Genomic DNA, 23,489 nt, shown 5'->3' on the forward strand with positions numbered 1-23,489 from the left:
TATGCTATTGTTTGCACTGTTGTAACTATATGTTGTAATTATTGTGGTTTTGTGCAGGTCTTGTAGCTTTAATTTTTGGTCTTGTTTTTGTCTGGTGGATTTGGAGCTCCTTTCCGGGGAACGCGCTAGACGGTAGCGCGATATTAATACACAGCAGCCTCTCCGGACTCTGGATTGGGGATTGCCAAACGTTATGTGGATTTTCTGGTGTACTCTGTTTTGTCATACGCTTTTGTGATATCATTCTGGGGGAACGTTATCTCATTTTTTAACTGCATTGCATTTGTGGTTTCTAAATGACAATAAACTGAATCTGAATCTGAATAGACTGGACATAGACTGAACCTGCTTCAAGTATTGCTGTATTCCAGTCGTGTTTAGCACCCCCCCCCCCCACCCCGTCAGCTGGTCCGCAAGAATATTGTCAATATTAAACCAGTCCGCAGTGCAAAACAGGGTGATGACCCCTGGTGTACATACATTATTTCTACTTCCAGGTTGTGGGGTTTTACTTCCGGTCTTTTCTGCCCCGGTGCGCATGCGTGTGACTAAACAATTTAGTAGGTCGATCTTGCCTTTCACTAAAGTCGAAGTAGGGGATCTTGGGCTTAAAAAGATTGGTGACCACTACTCTAAATGTAATCTGACCAATGCCTTATAAACTCTCAGCCTTACACCCTTGGTTTTATATTTTAGTCCTCTCAAAAAGAATGCTATCTTACCTGCTCAACCTGTAAGTTAACTTTTAGGGATTCCTGCTGTAGGACTCCCAAGTCCCTTTGCACCTTCAATTTCTGAATTTGCTCCCCCATTCAGAAATTAGTCTACACTTTCATTCCTTCGATCAAAGTGCATGACCAAACAATGGCACTTGCTCTTTTCAATGGTTCTGCTCTCACAAAATTATTCATCCTAGCTCTTGGATGCATTTAAAGCAGTTTTAGATCCCTTAAATAGGCAAGACTTAAATGGGCAAGACTTAAATGAATATGGTCCTAGTATGGGAAGGTTACTATAGATGGGCAATAAGGTTGTCATGTGGGACCAAAAGCCCATTTATCAAGTGTTTGACTCTGGCTCATAGTATCCCTTTGTGTCCACAGTCATTCTTTTTACTGTATATGTACTACAGTTTAAAATCTCCAACTATTGTGTTGTTAATTAACTTCGTATTCCTACAAATCTGGATTCCATGTAGTGCTAAATGCTAAAGATTGATGTGAACAATGTGAATAAGGACTGTACTTCCTTAGAAGGTTGGTGTCATTCAGTGTCTGTAGTGAGATGCTGAAGATGTTCTATAGGTCAGTTGTGGAGAGCGCCCTCTTCTTTGTGGTGGCGTGTTGGGGAGGAAGCATTAAGAAGAGGGACGCCTCACGTCTTAATAAGCTGGTAAGGAAGGCGGGCTCTGTCGTGGGCAAAGTACTGGAGAGTTTAACATCGGTAGCTGAGCGAAGGGCACTGAGTAGGCTACGGTCAATTATGGAAAACTCTGAACATCCTCTACATAGCACCATCCAGAGAGAGAGAAGCAGTTTCAGCGACAGGTTACTATCGATGCAATGCTCCTCAGACAGGATGAAGAGGTCAATACTCCCCAATGCCATTAGGCTTTACAATTCAACCGCCAGGACTTAAGAACTTTTTAAAAGCTATTATTAATGCTTTTTGAGATAGTGATTTAGATGCATATCATATTTTTTACTGAGTTAAGTATTGTATGTAATTAGTTTTGCTACAACAAGTGTATGGGACATTGGAAAAAAAGTTGAATTTCCCCATGGGGATGAATAAAGTATCTATCTATCTATCTATCTATCTATCTATCTATCTATCTATCTATCTATCTATCTATCTAACAAAGTCCATCTCCAATTTCAGTGCTATTGTTGGGCTTCACAATCAAATTAAAGCCCAACAATTTTCTTCTCTTAAAATATAGATATTTACCACATAATGCTTTGTCTTGCTTACTTTGAGGATTATTTTTAAATATTGTACTGCAGTCATTCACCCTTAAACTTTCCTTATGTACTGGAACAAGAACTTAGTGTGATGCCAAAACTTTGTTTTTGTAAAACAATTGCTTCTGGGTAGACCCTAAAATCGCTTCTGCTAAACACAATGATTTTCTTTTTGATGTGTTGCTTATAATTATTACTTTAATAATTCTACTTTCAGGCTGTTTGAGACTCCAAGACCCAACGCTGAAGAGAAACAGAGTGCAGGGTACTACAGAAAGACGAATGGAAAATGGAGTAAGTACCTTCAACTATCCTTTAAAAAACTACAGCATGTTATTGACAACTCTCTGTCACCTAATGAGTCGGAAATGGTAAGCTATGTATGACTCAGAGCAAACAAATTACTCCAGAGAAAAAATCCTTTTGAAGAGTAGATTTTTTTGAGTAACTTGTTTGCTATGAGTCATATAGAATAGATTTTTGTTGAAGTAATTTGCTCTGAGTGAAGAAAAGAGGAAACAAACTACAGTACCTGGTATTGTGGTTACAAATAATTTCCTCCTGAGTCTTTTTCTCCTCTAATTTCCTCACCACACCCTCGCTAATTATGTTAAAATTGACATTCCTGAATTTATTTCAAGAAGTTCAGAAAAGAAATTCAGTGTTTGCAGAAGTTAATATAATTTGTAATAAAAGCAGAGAAGTCAATTCAGAATGGAAATAGGCTGTGAAAGATTAATTAAAACAAAGGAGGTTGTGAAGACTGTTGCCTCATGGAAAGAAAAAGGAAACAGTTTCATTGATGCATAAAGCTTTATCATGTATATAAATTTGACGTTCATTATTTGCAGAAAATTTCAAGAAAATTCTGAATTGACAAATTTTTTTTGGAGTGGAAGCACTGTTTAAGACAAATATGTTTTTAGTAGGTCAGCCTTGGTGTCAAGGACTGGGTACTTGGATTTTAATTGATTGGTGAAAGATAACAGTGATGGGAATTAAATCATTTTACAAAACAACTGATTTACTTTCAATCAAAATAGAGGATTCTCATCCTGTAGATTATGTTTCCATTATATTACAACTCAGCAACTCCTCTGTAAGGAGTCTTGTACATCCTCCTCTTGAAATGCATTGGTTTTCTCTGGGTCCTCCGGTTTTCCCCTGCAGTCCATATTGGGTTGATATATTGGGTTGGTTAATAAGGCATTGTAAATAGTATTGTGATTAGGTTAGGGTTAATCGTGGGTGTGTCTGGGTGGTGGTCTCGAAGGGCCGGAAGAGCTTACTCCGCACTGTATCACTAAATAAATAAATAATCTGCTACCTGACCATTTGGAAATCTTCATGTTTCAGTACATGACCCATCATGTGATATTTCAATTTCCAATTCCATTTGCCAAGTTCCCTTTCACTCCAGGTCTCTGGTTCCTGCATTCACTGAGAGTTTGGCAGAGCTCCAGTTCTCATGGATCACCGGGATCACAGTTCTCCTACTTCCTGGCCACTGGCCAGAAAGTAAATTAACTAATTAAAAAGAGCTCACAATGTTGCATGGAATGGTTCTTAACATTGGTATATGGGACTTGGTTGAGCATTATAATGTACTTCTACACATATCTTTTCCTTTCTCCTCCCAGTAAAATTTCAATTAGATCAGAAATGCAATAAAGTCATCCCTTACTGTTGATTCAACTTCAGATAGTTGCTGAGTCATGAAATATTTTTGTTGGTTATCATTAATGCTTCCGAATTTTTTTCTCAAGCGATCAGGGTTAGATTGTTGTTGGACACTCAGCCACATAGATATGTGAGCAATATCTCCCCCTACAGTACTTCTGAAAATACAATCTAATATTTAGCTGTAAAGAATGTATAAACTGTATTCTCCTCCATGCTCCATGAGAGCTTTCCCCACACCCCCCTAGATTTTTCCCTATAATGATTATTAGTCCTGGCCTGATACTTATTTTCTTTAATTTTCTTTTGTTCCACAAATGGAAGCATTTTCTCCACATCTATTCCAATAGATTCTTTAGCGTGGAACTGGTCTAGATATGCTGATCTCACTTTTTCGTCTTTCCTGGTGGGTATGAAAAGAGTCTTCTGGTGTTACCCATTTTATATGAAGATCAAACAGTTTTTAAATAAGGTCTGAGGATTGATATGTACAAATTTAACTTTTAAATTTCTGTCCTCTAAAAATAAATCCCAACGCTTTGTTTGTCATATTAATCCCTTTTTGCTAATTTAGCCCCTTACTTCCAAGAAGTACGTTACTACTTTCTTTGAAAGTGGTCTGACATCAGATTCTCATAATGTCAATCTTTCTGCTAAGTCATCCTTTAACTTTTTCATTTTATTTCTCTCTCTTACTTGCGTATTGTTTGCAAGTTTTGGAATTGTTATGAGTTCACAGCCTATATTTTTCGATATAAAATGTGAATGTTTGTGATCCCAGCACCAGTTTTTAGTGGAGGACTACTTCACTTCCTGAGTAATTATTCTGGGTCCTTGATCTGTTTTCTGTTTTGTAGCTAGGTTTCTATTATGAATTTTAATATGTATGATTTTTCACTATTCGGAGACATCCCAATCACCATGTGATGACAAAATGCCTTCTCTACATCTGATTGCTGTTCTAACTTGTTAAGTTCTTGTAATGTAACTCTACACAGGGAGTAATTGGCCTCTTGGAAGGATTTATAGATTGTCATATGGAAAACTATATGGTAGTCTTCAATTACATTGTAAACTTTTTATTCTTCCTTCAAATGACATGTTTGCCCAGCTAAAATAGCTGTTCATTGTAAATTAAAAGTGCGCTTTCCCTGCTGAAGGCATCTCAGCCTGAAACGTCGACTGCACTCTTTTCCATAGATGCTGCCTAGCCTGCTGAGTTCCTCTAGCATTTTGTGTGTGTTACTTGGATTTCCAGCATCTGCAGATTTTCTCTTGTTGGTGTATTTGTTCTGTCTGTTTTCCATCTTCTTCTCCAAAACATTTTTATCTCCAAGCACTGTTTATACAGATGAACATTGTATACCAACTTGTGCCCATTTAGGTTTGGGCTTTATTTTGAATAAATCTTATAACCCAAGCCCCTGATAGTTTACAAATTCAACTAATACCAACTGAATGTTCCCTCCATTGCTATCGTTACTTACAGGCAGATTTATTATCTCTTCAAAATATGTCACGGCTTGGCCTGATCAGTAATTAGATTGAACAGAATTGCTTTACTATTGTCACATATACTGAGATAGAGTGAAAAGCGTGTTGCATACCATTCATACATATCAGATCATTACATAGTGCATTTAAATAAAACAAGGTAAAACAATAACAGGCAACACAAGTGAATCTGCAGATGCTGGAAATAAATAAAAACACAAAATGCTGGCAGAACTCAGCAGGTCAGACAGCATCTATGGGAGGAGGTAGTGACGACGTTTCGGGCCGAAACCCTTCATCAGGACTTCAACACTCCTGATGAAGGGTTTCGGCCCGAAACGTCGTCACTACCTCCTCCCATAGATGCTGTCTGGCCTGCTGAGTTCTGCCAGTATTTTGTGTTTTTAAAACAAAACAGAATGCTGAATAAAGTGTAAAAGAAAATGCAATACAGGTAAACAATAAATTACAAGATTGCAGTGAGTTAGATTGTGAGATCAAGGGTCCACCTTATCATAGTAGGGAACCATTCATAGTCTTATAACAGTGGGGAAGAAGCTATCCCTGTGTGTTTTCAGCTTTTTTATTTTTATGCCCAGGGGCAAAGGGAAGAACGGAGAATATCTGGGATGAGTGAGGTCTTGGATTTTGCTGTTTGCTTTATTGCAGCAAGAAATATAGACAATCACAAGCTTGAGCTTTTCAACTATGAAATAAAACAATAGCCAAAACAACATTTACAAAGCCACCTGAAATTCCAGTGACCTTATATTGATAAGGACCCGGAACCAATGTGCTTTATCACTTCCTTGCAACACACACAAAATGCTGGAGGAGTCATTTTTTTTCCTCCAGTCCTGATGAAAGGGCTCAGCCCCAAACATCAATGTACCCTTTTCCATAGATGTTGTTTGTCCTGCTGAGTTCCTCCAGTATTTTGTGTGTGTTGCTTAGACTTCCAGCATCTGTAGATTTTCTCTTGTTTTATCACTTCCTTGCTGGCTTCAAAATCAGAATATTAATCAGAAAGGATCTGTATTCAAACTGGGAAAGCAAGAAATCAAACAAGTTTTATGTTGCAGAGACAGGGAGGAGTGAAGATGGAATGTTTGTGACAGGCTGAGACCACATTTGTCAAGGCATTACTCTAAATACTGATAGATAGACACAGAAGAGGAAAAATAATGAATCTGAAAAGTAAATATATGGCCATATTTGATGAGAAAGAATCTAGTTAGCTTAAATTTTATAAACTTGTAGATGCTGCCTGAACTGGTGGCTACTTCAGTGCTTTCTTTATTGTTTAGATTGTATTGTAGTAACTTTAGCAAAGTTAAATGTTATGCTGGAATTCTAAGAGAAAGCCGCTGGAGGATTGAAGAGAATGATGTAGAATGTAGCTGACTCCTTTCTCAGCAGGGAAAGAGCAACAACTGTTCAGTTGCTAAATTTAATATTGAGGTTAAAAAAGAATTGCTGTTATCTAAGTTTCCACTAAAGAAATGTGAAACAATTGATTTGGAAAACAATTTTTCTGGTGTTTATTTTCAGATTAGTGGGCCACGCATGGATATGACGCTTGCTGAACTGCAGGAAATGGCAGCACGGCAACAACAACAGATTGATTCCCAACAGCAACTGTTGGCTACAAAGGTATACATCAATAGACATTTTGAAGCCTTGTGAGACTGATGCCAAAAGGCAAATGCCAAATCTGATGTCATTTTATTTTATTCTGTGGCAAATTAACTGGTCATTTGATATCTTCCCTGAATAACAGAACACTTTATCACTTTGCAAATACAGATAAACTCTGATAACTTGCTATCCTTGGGACTTTAGAGCTGCTAAATGCCAGGTTTTTCTGAACTATTACTATTACTCTTATTAATATCTCAAACTATTTATTATATGACACATGGGGCATGTGGAAGGGCATTCAGGGTATCACCAACTGCAGGACAACATCACCTGACTGTGTGGGTGATGCCTCCCTTCCAGATGCGCTGAACAACTTCTATGCTCGTTTTGAGGCGGAAAATGACGTGGCAGCGAGCAAGTCCACCCCTCCTTCAAATGACCAGGTGCTGTGACTCACCGTGGCTAATGTGAGGAGAACCCTGTGCAGGGTCAATCCATGGAAGGCTGCTGGACCAGATGATATTCCTGGCAGAGTGCTTACAGTACTGGTCACCAACCTTTTTAAGCCCAAGATCCCCTACCCTGGCCTTAGTGAAAGGCAAGATCAACCCCAGATCGATTAGTTACATGCATGCACATCGGGGCAGAGAAGACCAGAAGTAAAATCCCGCAACCCGGAAGTAGAAATAATGTGCAAACGTATAAACACCAGGGGTACCCACCCTTTTTTGCACTGTGGACCGGTTTAATATTGACAATATTCTTGCGGACTGGCCGATTTGGGGGGCGGGGGGGGGTGTTAAACACGACTGGAATACAGACAGTCCCTGGGTTACGTAGGAGTTCCATTCCTGAGTCCGTCTTTCAGTCGGATTTGTACGCAAGTCGGAACAAGTACATCCGGTATTATTTAGTGTCAGTCAGACGTTTGTCTTAGTATATAGTATATATTTTACCTTTCTATGCATATAAAATACTTAAGAAACGTATGTATTCCAATAATCAAACCACTGCGTTGCTTAGTAATAATTGTAGCTTTCATCGGGGCAGGGCCTTTCAAATGCTCCATTATTCTCACTTTATCCTTTATCCTTTAAAATTGTTCCGATCGTTGACCGACTGTAGCCTAATGCTTTTCCAATGACCGATGGCGTTTAACCTCTTTCCAAATGCTTTATTATTTCCACTTTATTTTCAATCGCGATCACTTCCCGTCAGTAGAACAGAAACACTGCGGGCGGCGGATCCCGAACTGCGCCGGCTCCCGAGGTCCGCTGGGTCTTAAGGACCACCACACTGATTTCCCCGGGTCCTAAGCTGCATCGCACTGAGACAGGTTAAATGGGACAAGTGGGGGCTGTGCTGGGTTTAGGTATTTGATCCTCCACAATATTCCGCGTGGGAATTTAAACTGGAGGTAGCAGTGTTTTTTTTTTATGAGGTCGAGTTGCAAGCTCGAAATCAACCCGGTACAGATGGTACGGGAGTCACTAGATCAACATCAACCTGGCACGGGAGCAATATGTCACTGGATTGAACACGCGAACCTCCATTCTCCAGCCTGGCACTGATCTCACTGTGCCACCAGCTGACCAGAATGGTGGGGTGGGGACGGGGTCAGGGTAAATCTTACTAAGAAAAATTTAAGCTAAGTACAAAGTTAAACACTCAACACAGTGTCAACGGCAACGACTTAAAATGGCAGACAGCATCGCGATCTGACTTAAAATGGAGGACGGCGTTCTCCTTCCTCGGTTCGTAAGTACGAGTTGTCCGTAAGTCAGATGTTTGTAACTCGGGGACTGCCTGTACAGCGATACTCGAAGTAGGTTCCTTATGTCCAGTCTATTCCGCAATTTAGTTTTCGCGGCTCTCGGCACTTAGCTTCTGTCCCGCTTGCTCACGTTTTTTCCGCTGAAAAAACTCAGTGGGTTTGTCTTTAAGTGCAGGGTGCTTGGACTCAGGGTACTGAAGTAGCTTCATTGCCTCATTAGACAGCCTCTGGGCCCAAACTCCAGCCTCCCGCCGCCAGACGCCTTGGCCGGGTGCGGCTGGTTGTGGGTGGGGTGAGAGGACAAGGTAAGGGCCGGAGGTCCCCATGCCGGAGTGACCGACCAAACGAGGAGTGCAATAGGGCCCCCTTGTAGGATCTATCGACTGACAAAAGTTTGTTTCAGTAGATCGCAGCGTGGTAGCTGCTCTGCTACTTGCAAAACCCTGAGCCTGAATTAGGTCGTCTGCGAATATTTTTGCACCGGGTTCCCCACAAACATTCAGTGTGCTAAACAGGTTTAGAGGCGGCAGCCATCTGTCCGCGCTTCAGGCCAGTAGCAACGGCATTTCCCGCCAACTGCACGAGGGTGTCACTGATGGCAACTAATGACCTCACGTGTGTTCAAGTTCAACGTGTGGGCGTGACAAGGAATGAGGAAAGGTGCAGCTGACTCATATTGTTTCGTATCTCCAAATCATATCGTTTCCTCGCAGCCCGGTGGTTGGGGACCACTGAAGTACACTGTGTAGTGCGGGGGAGCTACACGCATGTGCACTGGGCAGAAAGAACAGAACTAAAACCCCGCAACCCGGCAACAATCTCTCAACAGTATTTGTGTATTTATTTTTCTTTTTTTTTTCGGGATCTACTGGGAAAGTTTCAAAGATCAACCAGTCGATCACGATCGACGGGTTGGCGACCACTAGCTTAGAGGATGTGCAGACCAGCTAGCAGATGTTCTCACTGACATTTTCAACATCTCCCTGAGCAGCGCCATCATTCCAACGTGCTTCAAGGCCGCCACCATCGTCCCCGTGCTGAAGAAGTCTTTAGTATTCTGCCTCACTGACTACCGTCCCGTTGTACTCACATCCATCATCATGAAGTGTTTTGAGAGGCTCGTCATGAAGCACATCAAGACCCTGCTGCCCCCCTCACTGGACCCCCTGCAGTTCGCGTACTGTCCCAACCGTTCAACAGACGACGCCATTGCCATCACCCTCCACCTGGCCCTAACCCACCTGGACAAAAAAGACACATACGTTCGAATGCTGTCCATAGACTTCAGTTCAGCATTCAACACAATCATCCCTCAGAAACTGACTGGAAAGCTGAGCCTACTGGGCCTGACCACTTCCCTGTACACTTCCCTGTACAACTAGATACTAGACTTCCTGACTGGGAGACCTCAGTCAGTCTGGATCGGAGGCAGCATCTCCAACACCATCATACTGAGCACAGAGGCCCCCCAGGGCTGTGTGCTCAGTCCACTGCTGTTCACTCTGCTGACCTATGACTGTGCTGCAACACACAGTTCAAACCACATCATCAAGTTCGCTGATGACACAACCGTGGTGGGTCTCATCAGCAAGAACGAGTCAGCATACAGAGAGGAGGTGCAGTGGCTAACTGACTGGTGCAGAGCCAACAACCTGTCTCTGAATGTGAACAAAACAATAGAGACGGTTGTTGACTTCAGGAGGGCACGGAGCGACCACTCCCCGCTGAACATCGACAGCTCCTCGGTAGAGATTGTTAAGAGCACCAAATTTCTTGGTGTTCACCTGGCGGAGAATCTCACCTGGTCCCTCAACACCAGCTCCATAGCAAAGAAAGCCCAGCAGCGTCTCTGCTTTCTGCGAAGGCTGAGGAAAGTCCATCTCCCACCCCCCATCCTCATCACATTCTACAGGGGTTGTATTGAGAGCATCCTGAGCAGCTGCATCACTGCCTGGTTCGGAAATTGCACCATCTCGGATCGCAAGACCCTGCAGCGGATAGTGAGGTCAGCTGAGAAGATTACCAGGGTCTCTCTTCCCACCATTACAGACATTTACACTACACGCTGCATCTGCAAACAGCATTATGAAGGACCCCACACACCCCTCATACAAACTCTTCTCCCTCCTGCCATCTGGGAAAAGGCACCGAAGCATTCAGGTTCTCACAACCAGACTTCCCCCAAGCCATCAGACTCCTCAATACCCAGAGCCTGGCCTGACACCAACTTACTGCTCTCTACTGTGCCTATTGTCTTGTTTATTATATATTGTAATGCCTGCACTGTTTTGTGCACTTTATGCAGTCCTGGGTAGGTCTGTAGTCTAGTGTAGTTTTTTTTCTGTGTTGTTTTACGTAGTTCAATTAGGTTTTGTACTGTTTCATGTAGCATCATGGTCTTGAAAAGCATTGTCTCATTTTTACTGTGTACTGTACCAGCAGTTATGCTCAAAATGACAATAAAAAGTGACTTGAGTTGAGCTGTCACACAGTATTTTACACATTTTACAGTGAACCAGTTGAATTCAAAGAGTGCACCGGGAACAAAATCTTCTGAGTTTAAAGGAGATAGTGGAAATGGGAGACCTCTGACTTTAAAAGTATTGTGGTAAACAGATTCCAATGAGTTGAAAAGTCCACGGTCCTTTTAAACTCAGAAGTCTGTGAAAACAGCACCCATGTTAATAAGATGTTAGGAATTTCAGCACAATCAGATTGCAGATCAGTGGATTATGTTGTCTTTAGATATACTGTACACATTTAATGTTTCATTTTCACATGAAGAATGTCTCACCTCATCAAAAACGTTTCTTTCTCATACTGTTCTGAGACAAATTGTGATTATAATTAAGTTTGTTCCATCGACTTTCAATAGCTAAGCGCCCTGATGACACGATTTCTATGTCTTTGTTTTTAGTAAAAGTATTTTCTTATGTTTTTTAAACTTATTTCAGAGTACTCCATCTTTATTTCCCTGATTTTTCTGTTTTGGTCCTCTGCTTAATATTTCTGCACCCTGTGTCTTCTCCCCTCAATTATAAAGTCATAGAGTAATACAGCACAGAAACGGGAATTTCAGGCCAACTCATCCATGCTAACCATGGTGCTCAGCAAGCTCGTTCCATTTGGCCCATATCTCTCTAACCATCTCCTATCCATGTACTTATCCAGATGACTTTTGAATGTCAACCACTTTTTTAACAGCTCATTCTATATACACACCATCTTCTGCCCAACTACGTAACTAGAAACCGAGGTCCCAGTACCTGCCTCTGTGGCATACCACTAGTGACAGGCCTCCCCTCCAAGATCCAACCTTGAGACAACAATCTACTTCCTACCACTGCGTCAGTTATGAATCCATTTGGCTATGTCTTTCTGGATCCCATGCGATCTAACCTTCCAGATCAGTGTGCCATGTGGGATCTTGGCAGAGGCCTTGCCGAAGTCCGTATAGAGAACATCTACTACTTTACCCTTATTGATACTCATGGTTACATTTTCAAAATGTCACAGGTCTTCCCATGCACAAATCCATGCTGACTCTCCCTAATTAGACCTTATGTGTCCAAGTGTTGACAGATCCTATCCCTCAGCATCCCCTCCAGTAGCTTACCTTCTACTGATGTCAAACTTGCTGACCTGTGGTTCCTGGTTTGTCTTTGCTGCCCTTGTTAAATAACGGTACAATATTAGCCCTTCGTCTTCTGGAACTGAATTCCAGGGCTGAATTAGCTGGCATGAGAGGGCATAGTTTTAAGGTGCTTGGAAGTAGGTACAGAGGAGATGTCAGGGGTAAGTTTTTTACGCAGAGAGTGGTGAGTGCGTGGAATGGGCTGTCGGCGGTGGTGGTGGAGGCGGAAACGATGGGGTCTTTTAAGACACTCCTGGATGGCTACATGTAGCTTATAAAAATAGAGGGCTATGGGTAAAGCCTAGGTAGTTCTAAGGTAGGGACGTGTTCAGCACAGCTTTGTAGGCCAAAGGGCCTGTATTATGCTATATATTTTCTATGTTTCTAACTTCACCTGTGCCTAAAAGTAAAGTAACTATCTCAGCAAGGGTCTCTGCAATTTCTTCTCTTGCTTCCTATAAGATCCAAAAATGTACTTTGTTAGGCCATAAGTATTTATCCAACGTAATGCACTTTAAGGCTGGCAGTACCTCCTCCCTGGTAATTTGTATATGATCCAAAACCCTTTGGGTCTCACTTCCCTTATTTCTTTAGCATCCTTCATTTTCTCCAGTAAAATGTAAGAAAAATTATTTAAAATATTGTCCATCTGTAGTGGCTCAACATTTTATCTAGAGGTATCTTTAAATGCTTTTTGACTTCTAGCTTCTCTGTTTTTAAAATTGTTAAGGTTTCATAGAGCCATGAGAGGTAAATTGTAAAAATTGTATTGTTGATTAGTCTGGATAGCCTCCAACCTGATGGCATGAACATCGATTTCTTGAACTTCCAGTAAACACTCCCCCCACCCCCACCTCTTCACCATTCACCATTTCCATCTCCCCCGCTCACTTTATCTCCTTCCTTGCCCATCATTCCCCTCAGCATTCCCTATCCCCTTTTCCCTCTCTCACCTTATCTCCATCGCCTCCCTCTGGTGCTCCTCCCTGTTTTCTTTCTTCCATGACCTCTGTCCTCTCAGATTCCCCCTTCTCCAACCCTGTATATCTTTCACCAATCAACTTCCCAGCTCCTTACTTCACTCCATCCCACTTCCCAGTTTCACCTATCACCTAGTGTTTCCTCCCCTCCCCCCACTGTACCCTGATTCCTCATGTTTTTCCTTCTCCAGTCCTAGTGAAGGGTCTTGGCTGAAATGTTGACTGTACTCTTTGCACATGCTCTACGTACATAACATATTGTGTTTTTGTTATAATAAAGTCATTTTCACGAGTATTTGTGATAGCAAAACTGTCTGCTAATGTTGCAACAGCCACGATACTTTCTGTTTTTTATATATAAAATCTCTCTTCCCTGTAAACTTTGGCACTGTCCATGATGAGTATGGTGAAAGGTTTCACCACAACATTGCAGTCATGGAGAAAGAATATCACGGTAACTGGAATCCATCAGTGCTGGCTGGTTATTGTCAGACACTTAAGCAGAAGGCTCAGAAATGGAGTACAAACAAAAAAAAAGTTTTGAAACATCTGATAAGAATTTTTTGAGACGTGGCAAGTAGAGTAGGTGTAAGGTTATCTTGCTTAAGAAAAGAAATACTTGGCTTAGAAATAGCGCAGCGAAGGTTCATTTTATTACAAAACAGAAATATAGCATGTGCTGGAAATCTGAAATTAAACTGTTAACAGAGGTTTAACTACTTTTCATTAAATGTTTTTGTTTGCATATGAGCATTATAAATCTGGTATTTACATTCTTTTCATACAAATGTTTAGGAGCAGCATCTGAGATACTTGAAGCAGCAGGACCATCGTGACCAGCAGTTAGCAGAACAGGAGAAGCTGAAAAAGCTTCGCGAGATTGCAGAAAGTCAAGAGGCCAAATTGAAGAATGTACGGACACTTAAAGGACAAGTGGAACAAAAACGACTAAGCAATGGGAGACTGGGTGAGTCATATCTGTCAAAAGCACTACTAGAGGGACTTGCAATCAAAATTAGTAGCAAGTTGGCAAATTCGGAGGCTAAAACTGGCATAAGAAAGGAAATGATGAAACGTGAAGGTAAGCTAGCCAATAATAACAAAGGATACCAAACATTTTTTCAGATATATAGAGAGTAAAAGAGAGGAGAAAGTAGATATTGGACCGCAGGAAAATGACACTGGAGAGGTAGTAATGGGGGACAAGGAAATGGCAGACGAACTGAATAAGTATTTTGCATCAGTCTTCACTGTGGAAGACTTCAGCAGAATTCTCAAAGTTTAAGAGTTCAGGTGTGAGTGCAGTTGCTTTTTATTAGGGAGAAGGGTGAGTGCAGTTGCTTTTTATTGGGAAGCTGAAAGGTCTGAAGGTAGATTAGTCATCTGAGCCAGATTAACTACATCCCAGGATTATGAAAGAGGAAACTGAAGAGATTGTGGAGGCATTAGTAATGATCTTTCAAGAATCAGTAGATTCTGGCATGGTTTTAGAAGAATGGAAAATTGTCAATGTCACTCCACTCTTCAAGAAAGGAGGGAGACAGAAGAAAGAAAATTATAGACCTGTTAGCCTGACTTCACTGGTTGGGGAGATGTTGGAGTCAGTTGTTAAGGGTGTGGTTTCAAGGTACTTGGGAGCACATGATAAAATAGGCCAAAGTCAGCATGGTTTTGTTAATGGAAAATATTGCCTGACAAATCTATTGGAATTTTTTGAAGAAATAATAAGCAGGATAGGCAAAGGATAATGAGTTGATGTTGTGTAGTTGGATTTTCAGAAGTCCTATGACAAGGTGCTGCACATGAGGCCGATTTAACAAGCTAAGAGTCCGTGGTATTTTTGGAAAGGTTCTGGCATGGATAGAGCATTGGCTGCTTGGTAAGAAGCAGAGCGTGGATAAAGGGAGCCTTTTCTGACTAGTTGTCGGTACTAGCTATGTTCTGCTGGGTTCAGTGTTGAGGTTGCTCCTTTTTACATTGTATGTCAATGGTTTGGATAACAGAATCGATGGCTTTGTGTCTAGGTTTGTGCACAATATGAAGGTGGGTGGAGGGGCAGGAAGTGTTGCAGAAGGAGGAAGGCTGCAGAGGATTTAGACTGATTAGGAGAATGCGCTTAAGAGAAGTGGCAGATGGAACATAGTGCCAGGAAGTGTATGGTCATGCACTTTGGTAGAAGGATTAAAAGCATAGACTGTTTTTTTTAAACTGGGGAGAAATCCAAAAATCTATAGTGCAAAGGAGTCCCTTTGCAGGATTCACTAAAGGTTAATTTGCAGGTTGAGTCAGTGATGAGAAAGGCAAATGTAATGTTAGAATTCATGTTGAGAGGACCAGAATACAATAGCAAGCATGTAATGTTGAGGCTTTATAAGGCACTGGTGAGGCCTCACTGGGAGTATCACAAGCAGTTTTGGGCCCCTTATTTATGAAAGGGCGTGCAAATATTGGAGATGGTTCAGAAGAGATTTACAATAATGATTCCGACAATGAAGGCTTATCATAAGAGGACCGATTGATGGCTCTGGGTCTTTGCTCACTGGAATTTAAAAGAATGGGGCTGCAGATCTCAATGAAGCCCTACTGAATGTTGAAAGGCCTAGATAGAGGGGATGTGGAGAGCATGTTTCCTCTGGTTGGGGAGTCTAGGACCAGAGAACATAGCCTCAAAATAGAGGACGTCCATTTATAACGGAGATGAGGAGGAACATCTTTAGCCAGAGGGTGGTGAATTTGTGGAATACATTATCACAGGTAGCAGTGCAGCCAGGTTATTGGGTGTATTTAAGGTGGAGGTTGATAGGTTCTTGATTAATCAGGACATGAAATGTTATGGAGAGAAGCCAGGAGAATGAGGTTGAGAGGGAAATGGATCAGCCATGATGAAATGGTGGAATAATGGGTGGAATAGCCTAATTCTGCTCCTATGTCTTAAAGTTTTATAGTTTAATATGGAAGAAAACTATATAGTCCATCAAGTCTGTGTCAATTCTTGTAATCCATCAATCTAATAGAGATGGTTCTTCATGGATTCTAAATGGTTTAATCTTATCCTCTTTGGAGGAGAATGAGAGGTGATTTTATTTAGACAGGAATCTCACTCATCTCTAATTATGCATTTAACCTCCCAGCCAAGCTCTTCCTTCCCAATACCACTGCAGTCCTTGCTCTGGTCCTCTCCTATTCTTCCTACCTTTTCTCCCTGTCCCACCACGTTTGTCATTATTCTCAGCTTTTCCTCCCTCTTCTCACTTTCTCTCCCACACTGAACATTCTGATTTGCATTGGTAGCTATGCTTCTTATTTCTTCTTCTCCATCACCCAAAATAACTGGTTAAATTCACTTTATTATCATACTTCATTATGACCTCATCAAGTTGGGCACTGTTTATTTTGATTGTTTTGATAGTGAAGCCCATTTCTGAGCCAATTGGCTTTCAGTATTCAAATTAGGAACATTTGCAAGCTTTACTCAGTTAGTTTAATTAGCATTTTGGGAGAAATTTGGTGCGAGTTCTTTCATTTTGCCCTGAAAGATAATGATTTTTGCATGCTAAATGCTTGAATTTTTATTGTTTCAGTTGAGGAGATTGAACAGATGAACAGTCTCTTCCAACAAAAGCAGAGAGAATTGGTAATTGCTATTGCAAAGGTGGAAGAGCTAACCAGACAACTGGATATGTTGAAAAGCGGAAAGATTGATGGTTATCATGACAACCAATCTGCTGTGGCTGAGCTTGATAGGCTTTATAAAGAACTACAGGTAATGTATTGTGAAGGATCATACCCATAGGTGGCATTATTTTAACATTATGATGACTGTATACAAAAAGGATGATTGAACAATAGGTATCAGCTTCAAGGATAGACCCCGTAATCAACATTGCCTGATACCAGAGACAAATTAGATCAGTTTACTGTTTGACTATTAACCCACCTCTCTGAAGATTTTCCTTTGTCAATAATTTTTTTCCCATCTTTAGCTGTTTTGATCTTATCTGATTTACCTGATCTGATTCGTTTTAATTTTTCCAGGGTCAATCTCTGGATTGTTAACTGATATCATTGTATGCTTAATGTCTATTTCTTTCCTTTCCTTTATTGCCCTGTTGCTACCCAAATGACTGGAGATTTGTGGCCATTAGTCAGAAAGCTAGCATCTCACTTGCCACGGCTAGTTTTGAAGTTGGAATTCTGCACTGGAAAAGCCCAACAGCTTTAAGCTTTAAGTTGAGTGAAATAGTTTCTCCCCCTCATTGGGAAACTATAAGGTAGCTGGCTTCCTATTCATCCGTCCCCTCACCTCTTCTATTTCTTCTAATCTTCATCTTCAGCCCTGATGACATCAGTATTGCTTTTGATCTGGACTTTTCAGATGTACAGCCTCAAAGAATCATCTGGTTTATCCCTATATTGAACAGTTAGAAATTCCAGAAAAGGGCAAAAAGACTGAAATTCCATCATTTACACTAAATGTTGCAGCAAATTTATTCTAATTTGCTTTTGTAAATTACAGTAGAAAAATTAATTGAAATTCTACATGATAATTTTCCAAGTTCATAATACTAAAGAATATTTACTAAAGAAAAGTATTGCTTTTTTGTTTTGTGAACTAGTTGAGGAATAAATTGAACCAGGAGCAGAATGCAAAGCTTCAGCATCAAAGGGAGACCCTAAACAAGCGTAACTCTGAAGTTGCATCAATGGACAGACGGATTGGGGATCTGCGTGAGCGTCTGTGGAAAAAGAAGGCTGCTTTACAACAAAAAGAGAATGTTCCAGTAAGTTTGGACTACCTAAAAAAAAATTTGCCTTTTTCAATTGAATAGGGTTAAATACAAATTGCTTTGTAGATTTTGCTGCTTTTTCTTTAGGTGATCTTGATATACTCTGAATTCTGCTTTGAATTTTACTTCAGACCCCTTTAGCCACATTCCATTTTCCCTTTACCCTCTTGCTTGGCAAACATTGATTTTCTTTTTAAAATTTTAATGTGCATTGATTAGATTAGTTAATTGTCATATGCATTTGGATGCAATGAAATTCCTTGTTCTCCTGAAACTCATGGAGTAAACATAATAAATTATAATAAAAATGAAATACCGTAGATTCCGGACTACAGAGCGCACCTGATTTTAAGCCGCTGGCACTAATTTTAGAAATAAAATCATTTTTTTAAATGTAAAGGCCGCACCGGATTTTAGGCCGCACCGGATTTTCGGCCGCAGGTGTCCCACGTTGTAATATGAGATATTTACACAGAAAGATATTACACGTGAGGATTTTTTTAACTTTTAATTAAATCCATATGGTAACAAAAACAAATACATATTGCAAATGCTTTTTTTCGAACCGTGCCCGTACGCGGCTACTTTTAAATATACGTTGCGTATACTTCTTTACTGAACAACATTCCAATATCTCCTAACGACTGGTAAAAAATATATATACTGCAGCCTACCAGGAAAAGTTATTGATACCTTTAACTTAAAAGCAGAGTTCGCTCGGATCCAAAGCCGCTCGCGTAATCCGCTCCCCCCTCCTTTCCGTTTCATCGCAAACGGCATTTAAAAGCAGATTTCGCTCGGATCCAAAGCCGCTCGCGTAATCCGCTCCCCCCTCCTTTCCGTTTCATCGCAAACGGCATTTAAAAGCAGATTTCGCTCGGATCCAAAGCCGCTCGCGTAATCCGCTCCCCCCTCCTTTCCGTTTCATCGCAAACGGCATTTTCCCACAAGACACCGCAAAACCGGGTGTGTCGTCATAGCATCCCGCGATGTAGTACAGAAAACAAATATAGTTTAAACTAAGTAGGGTAGGTAGCACAATGCTTCGAGTGTTTTCCATGTTGATGAGGGTGAGTACAAATGACTGATTTACAATAATTTAATTGTGAAAGTGCGCTTGATTTATCGTACAATTTCATTGGACCTCTGTGAACTACTCATCAATTTTATTGGTCTACTGTTACGAGGCAAAATGTTTACGAGGCGGCATGAAAAAAACCTTGCATTAGCCGCTTCGGATTATTGGCCGCAAAGTTCAAAGCTGTTCAAAATGTGGGAAAAAAGTAGCGGCTTAAAATCCGGAATCTACGGTAATAAATATGACAATAAGTACAAAAACAGCAGAATAGAACAAGCTTTGCAGTGCAGCCTGAAATGTTGAAACAAACATCCTAAAGTGACAATACCAGAATATCAGAGAAAAGTGGAACTAAGAGTATGGCAACATGATTGCACCACCAGGGAAAGGGTGTGAAAGAGGTGAGTTGTTCAGGAATCTGGTAGCAAATAGGGAAGAAGCTGTTCTTAAAGCTGGATTACAAGTCTTTCAAACTTCTGTATCTTCACTCAGAAGGTAGAACAGAAACAAAACTACTGGGTCTTTTGCATGCAAAGAAAGATGTCGGGTAAGTTTTTTACTCAGAGAGTGGTGAGTGCATGGAATGGGCTGCCGGCAACGGTGGTGGAGTTGGATATGATAGGGTCTTTTAAGAGACTTTTAGATAGGTACATGAAGCTTAGAAAAATAGAGGGCTATAGGTAAGCCTAGTCATTTCTAAGGTAGGAACATGTTCAGCACAACTTTGTGGGCTGAAGGGCCTATATTGTGCTGTAGATTTTCTAGGTTTCTATGTTTCTATTTGCATATTGCAAATTAATATTATAATATAGAAGCTTTATGCTGTATCAAACAACATCAAATTCAGAAATTATGGCTTCAGGTTATGGTCAGACTCTTTTTTTCAAAAATTGAAAGTAGAGTTTTTTTGTATTGTAATGATGTCAACAGCTATTAAGGGCTAAATATCTTATTAGCATCAGCTTAAAGTGACCGAGTCTAAAATCAGTCCATTAAACAGTCTAACATTGATGGGAAACGGTGTCAGGCAGCATCTTTGTAGACAAAACAGTGCTACGTTTCACTTTCCGCTCAGCATTTTTGCATCACAAAGTACTGTATTTGTGTGAAAGAAAATGAACAAATAATCCAGGTTCAAACACGAGGAAATCTGCAGATGCTGGAAATTCAAACAACACACACAAAATGCTGGTGGAACACAGCAGGCCAGGCAGCATCTATAAGGAGAAGCACTGTCGACGTTTTGGGCTGAGACCCTTCGTCAGGTCCAGGTTCCTGTGCTGTCCTTTTCTATGTTCTAATTTCTTCATCATCTGGAGTAGCACAAGCAAGTTGGAATTGCATACATCCTCAAGTTACTAAACATAGTGCATTTGTCATAATTCTCTTTGTATTTACTATAAATTTATAGTGTGACTGAACAAAGTCAGTGTTTGTTAATGAAATGGAGATCGTGCCTAACAAATTTACTAGAATTTTTTTGAAGGTGTAGCTTGTAGAATGACAGAACCAGTGGTTGTGGTGCATCTGAACTTTCAGGAGGTTATTGAAAAGATCCCATTAATCAGACTTGAGTTTATTATTAGTGAGTTATATGATGTGAAGTGTGTTTTGTGGCAGCAGTACAGTGCAAAGGCATAAAATTACTATACATTACAAAATACATACAAAAGATGTTGGCTGGATTGGAGACAGTGCCTTATGAGAATAGGTTAAGTGAATTTGGCCTTTTCTCCTTGGAGTGATGGAGGATGAGAGGTGACCTGATAGAGTGTATATGATGATGAGAGGCATTAATTGTGTGGATAGCCAGAGGCTTTTTCTTCCAGGGCCGAAATGGCTAACACGAGGGGGCATAGTTTTAAGATGCTTGGAAGTAGGTACAGAGGAGATGTCAGGGGTAAGTTTTTCCACACAGAGTGGTGGGTGGATAGAATGAACTGCCAGCGGAAGTGGTAGAGGTTGATATAATAGAGTCTTTTAAGAGACTCTTATTAGGTAGATATGTGGAACTTAGGAAAATAGAGGGCTATGCAGTAGGATAATTCTAGGCAGTTTCTAGAGTAGGTTACGTGGTCAGCACAACATTGTGGGCCGAAGGGCTTGTAATGTGCTGTAGATTTTTATGTTCTAAGTACGTAGTGCAAAAACTAAGGAATGATGAGGTACTATTCACGACTGTTCAGAAATCTGACAACTGAGGGGAAGAAGCTGTTCCTAAATCATTGAGTGTGGGTCTTCAGGCACCTGTACCTCCTCCCTCATAGCAGTAATGAGAAGAGGGCATGTCAAAGATAGTGTAGGTCCTCAGTAATTATTCCTGCCTTGTTAAAGATGTCCTTGATGATCAGTGACTATGATGGAGCTGGCTGAGTCCAGAACTCTGCAGCAATGCTGTGCGTTGGAATCTCCATACCAGGCGGTGATACAACCAGTCAGAACGCTCTTCACCATACAGCTATAGACATTTTAAAAACTCTTTGCTGGTGTACTGAATCTTTGTGATTGCATCAATGTGTTGGGCCTAGGATAGATCATATGAGATGTTGACACCCAAGAGCATGAAGCTTGGTGCATATTCTCCCGACTTCCCCTTCCTGGAGTCCACAATGAATTTCTTGGTCTGGATGATGTTAAGTGTGTGGTTTTTGAGACACTGCTCAATTGCATTTACTTCCAGATTGAAATACATGAACTTGAGATGCTATGCTGTATAAAATTACTGTACATTACAAAATATTTGGTTGATAATCGGTTGATAGAGGAAAAAATGGGTCTTTTTCTGGATGGTAGGCAGTGACTTCGTGTGCCATAAATAAGTACTTGTGTCCCAATGTTTCAGGGAACTAAATGCAAAGTTATCAAGTGGCCGATGACATAAGAGTTGGGAGGAATATGAGATGTGTGGAGGATTTGGAGAAGCTTCAATGTGACGTGCATATTAAGTAAGAATGCAAATATATGACAGATGCAGATTAACATGATTATGTGTGAGGTTACCAACTTCACTTCTAAAAGCAAAGAGACAGATTATTGCAACACACACAAAATGCTGGAGGAACTCAGCAGGCCAGTCAGTATCTATGGAAAAGAGTAAATAGGCGACATTTCGGGCCGAGACCCTTCATCAGTACTGGAAGGTTTAAACCACTTCAAGGTACGTATCCCTGGAAGAGACTCCGCAGTGTAGTAGTAGAATCACATACACAAGAAAATCACGCACAGATGACATTTTGGGCTGAGACCCTTTAGCAGGCCTGATGAAGGGTCTTGGCCTGAAATGTCAACTATTTACTCTTTTCCGTAGATGCTGCCTGGCCTGCTGAGTTCCTCCAGCATTTTATGTGTGTTGCTTAAATTTCCAGCATCTGCAGATTTTCTCATGTTTGTAAGACTGATTATTTGATGTACATAGACTGAGAAAAGGGAAGGATACCCAGGAGAACACCACCAGTTACAAAAAGTGGTTAAGGAACCCAAATGGTACATGGACATTGTTGCAAGAGGATTTGTATACAGATCCAAGGATATGTTGTTTTATCTGTACAGACCACTGAGTCTTCATCTGGATTTTTGTGTGGTTTTTGGTCTCCTTATCTGAGTAAGGAAATTCTTGCCATCTGGGGAGTATTAGCAACTGTTTCCTGTGATGGTTGGATTGAAGTATAAGGAGAGGATGGGTCAAAGAGGCCTTTATTCACTTGATTGAGTCTAAAAGAATGAGAAGGGCTCTCACAAAGATTTAGAAATTTCTAACAAGATGATGATATGACACGGTTAGAAAGGTTGAACTTGAAAGAGGTGTGTAGCTTAATGGCAGAATTCTTGGCAGTGTGGAAGAACAGAGGGATATTTGGGTCCACGTCCATAGATCCCTCAAAGTTGCCACACAAGTTGATAGGGGGTTTAGGAACAAGTATAGTGTGTTGGCCTTCATTAGTTGGGAGTTATATTCAAGAGCTGTGGGGTCAATGTGCAGCTCTATAAAACCCTGGTTTTTCGGGGAGCATGTCTTCCGAGAATTTGAGTGAACATGGCCTTTTCTCCTTGGAGCGACAGAGGATGAGAGGTGACCTGATAGAGGTATATAAGGTGATGAGAGGCATTGGTCGTGTGGATAGTCAGAGGCTTTTTCCCAGGGCTGAAATGGCTAACACGAGAGGGCACAGTTTTAAGGTGCTTGGAAGTCGGTACAGAGAGGATGTCAGGGGTAAGTTTTTTATGTAGAGAGTAGTGAGTGCGTGGAATGGGCTTCTGGCGACATTGGTTGAAGAGTCTTTTAAGAGACTCCTGGATAGCTACATGGAGCTTAGAAAAGTAGAGGGCTATGGGTAACCCTAGGTAATTTCTAAAGTAAGTACATGTTCGTCACAGCATTGTGGGCAGAAGGGCCTGTATTGTGCTGTAGGTTTTCCATGTTTCTAAAACCCTGGTTAGACCACACTCATTGTGTTTAG

At 40.9% G+C, this 23,489-nt stretch overlaps 1 protein-coding gene across 1 annotated transcript in view; it reads left to right on the plus strand.

Moving 5' to 3' along the window:
- The window catches only part of LOC140730336 (apoptosis-stimulating of p53 protein 2-like), an 83,295-nt gene that overhangs the window by 23,534 nt on the left and 36,272 nt on the right, over positions 1-23,489 (plus strand). The window contains exons 4-8 of the mRNA XM_073050615.1: positions 2,182-2,258; positions 6,690-6,791; positions 13,963-14,134; positions 16,749-16,930; positions 17,784-17,948. Of these exons, the coding sequence (XP_072906716.1) occupies positions 2,182-2,258; positions 6,690-6,791; positions 13,963-14,134; positions 16,749-16,930; positions 17,784-17,948 (698 nt within the window). The remainder of the gene's footprint in view (positions 1-2,181; positions 2,259-6,689; positions 6,792-13,962; positions 14,135-16,748; positions 16,931-17,783; positions 17,949-23,489) is intronic.

The sequence above is a fragment of the Hemitrygon akajei genome, chromosome 7 (assembly GCF_048418815.1).
Source record: "Hemitrygon akajei chromosome 7, sHemAka1.3, whole genome shotgun sequence".
In the NCBI taxonomy this organism is placed as follows: Eukaryota; Metazoa; Chordata; class Chondrichthyes; order Myliobatiformes; family Dasyatidae; genus Hemitrygon; species Hemitrygon akajei.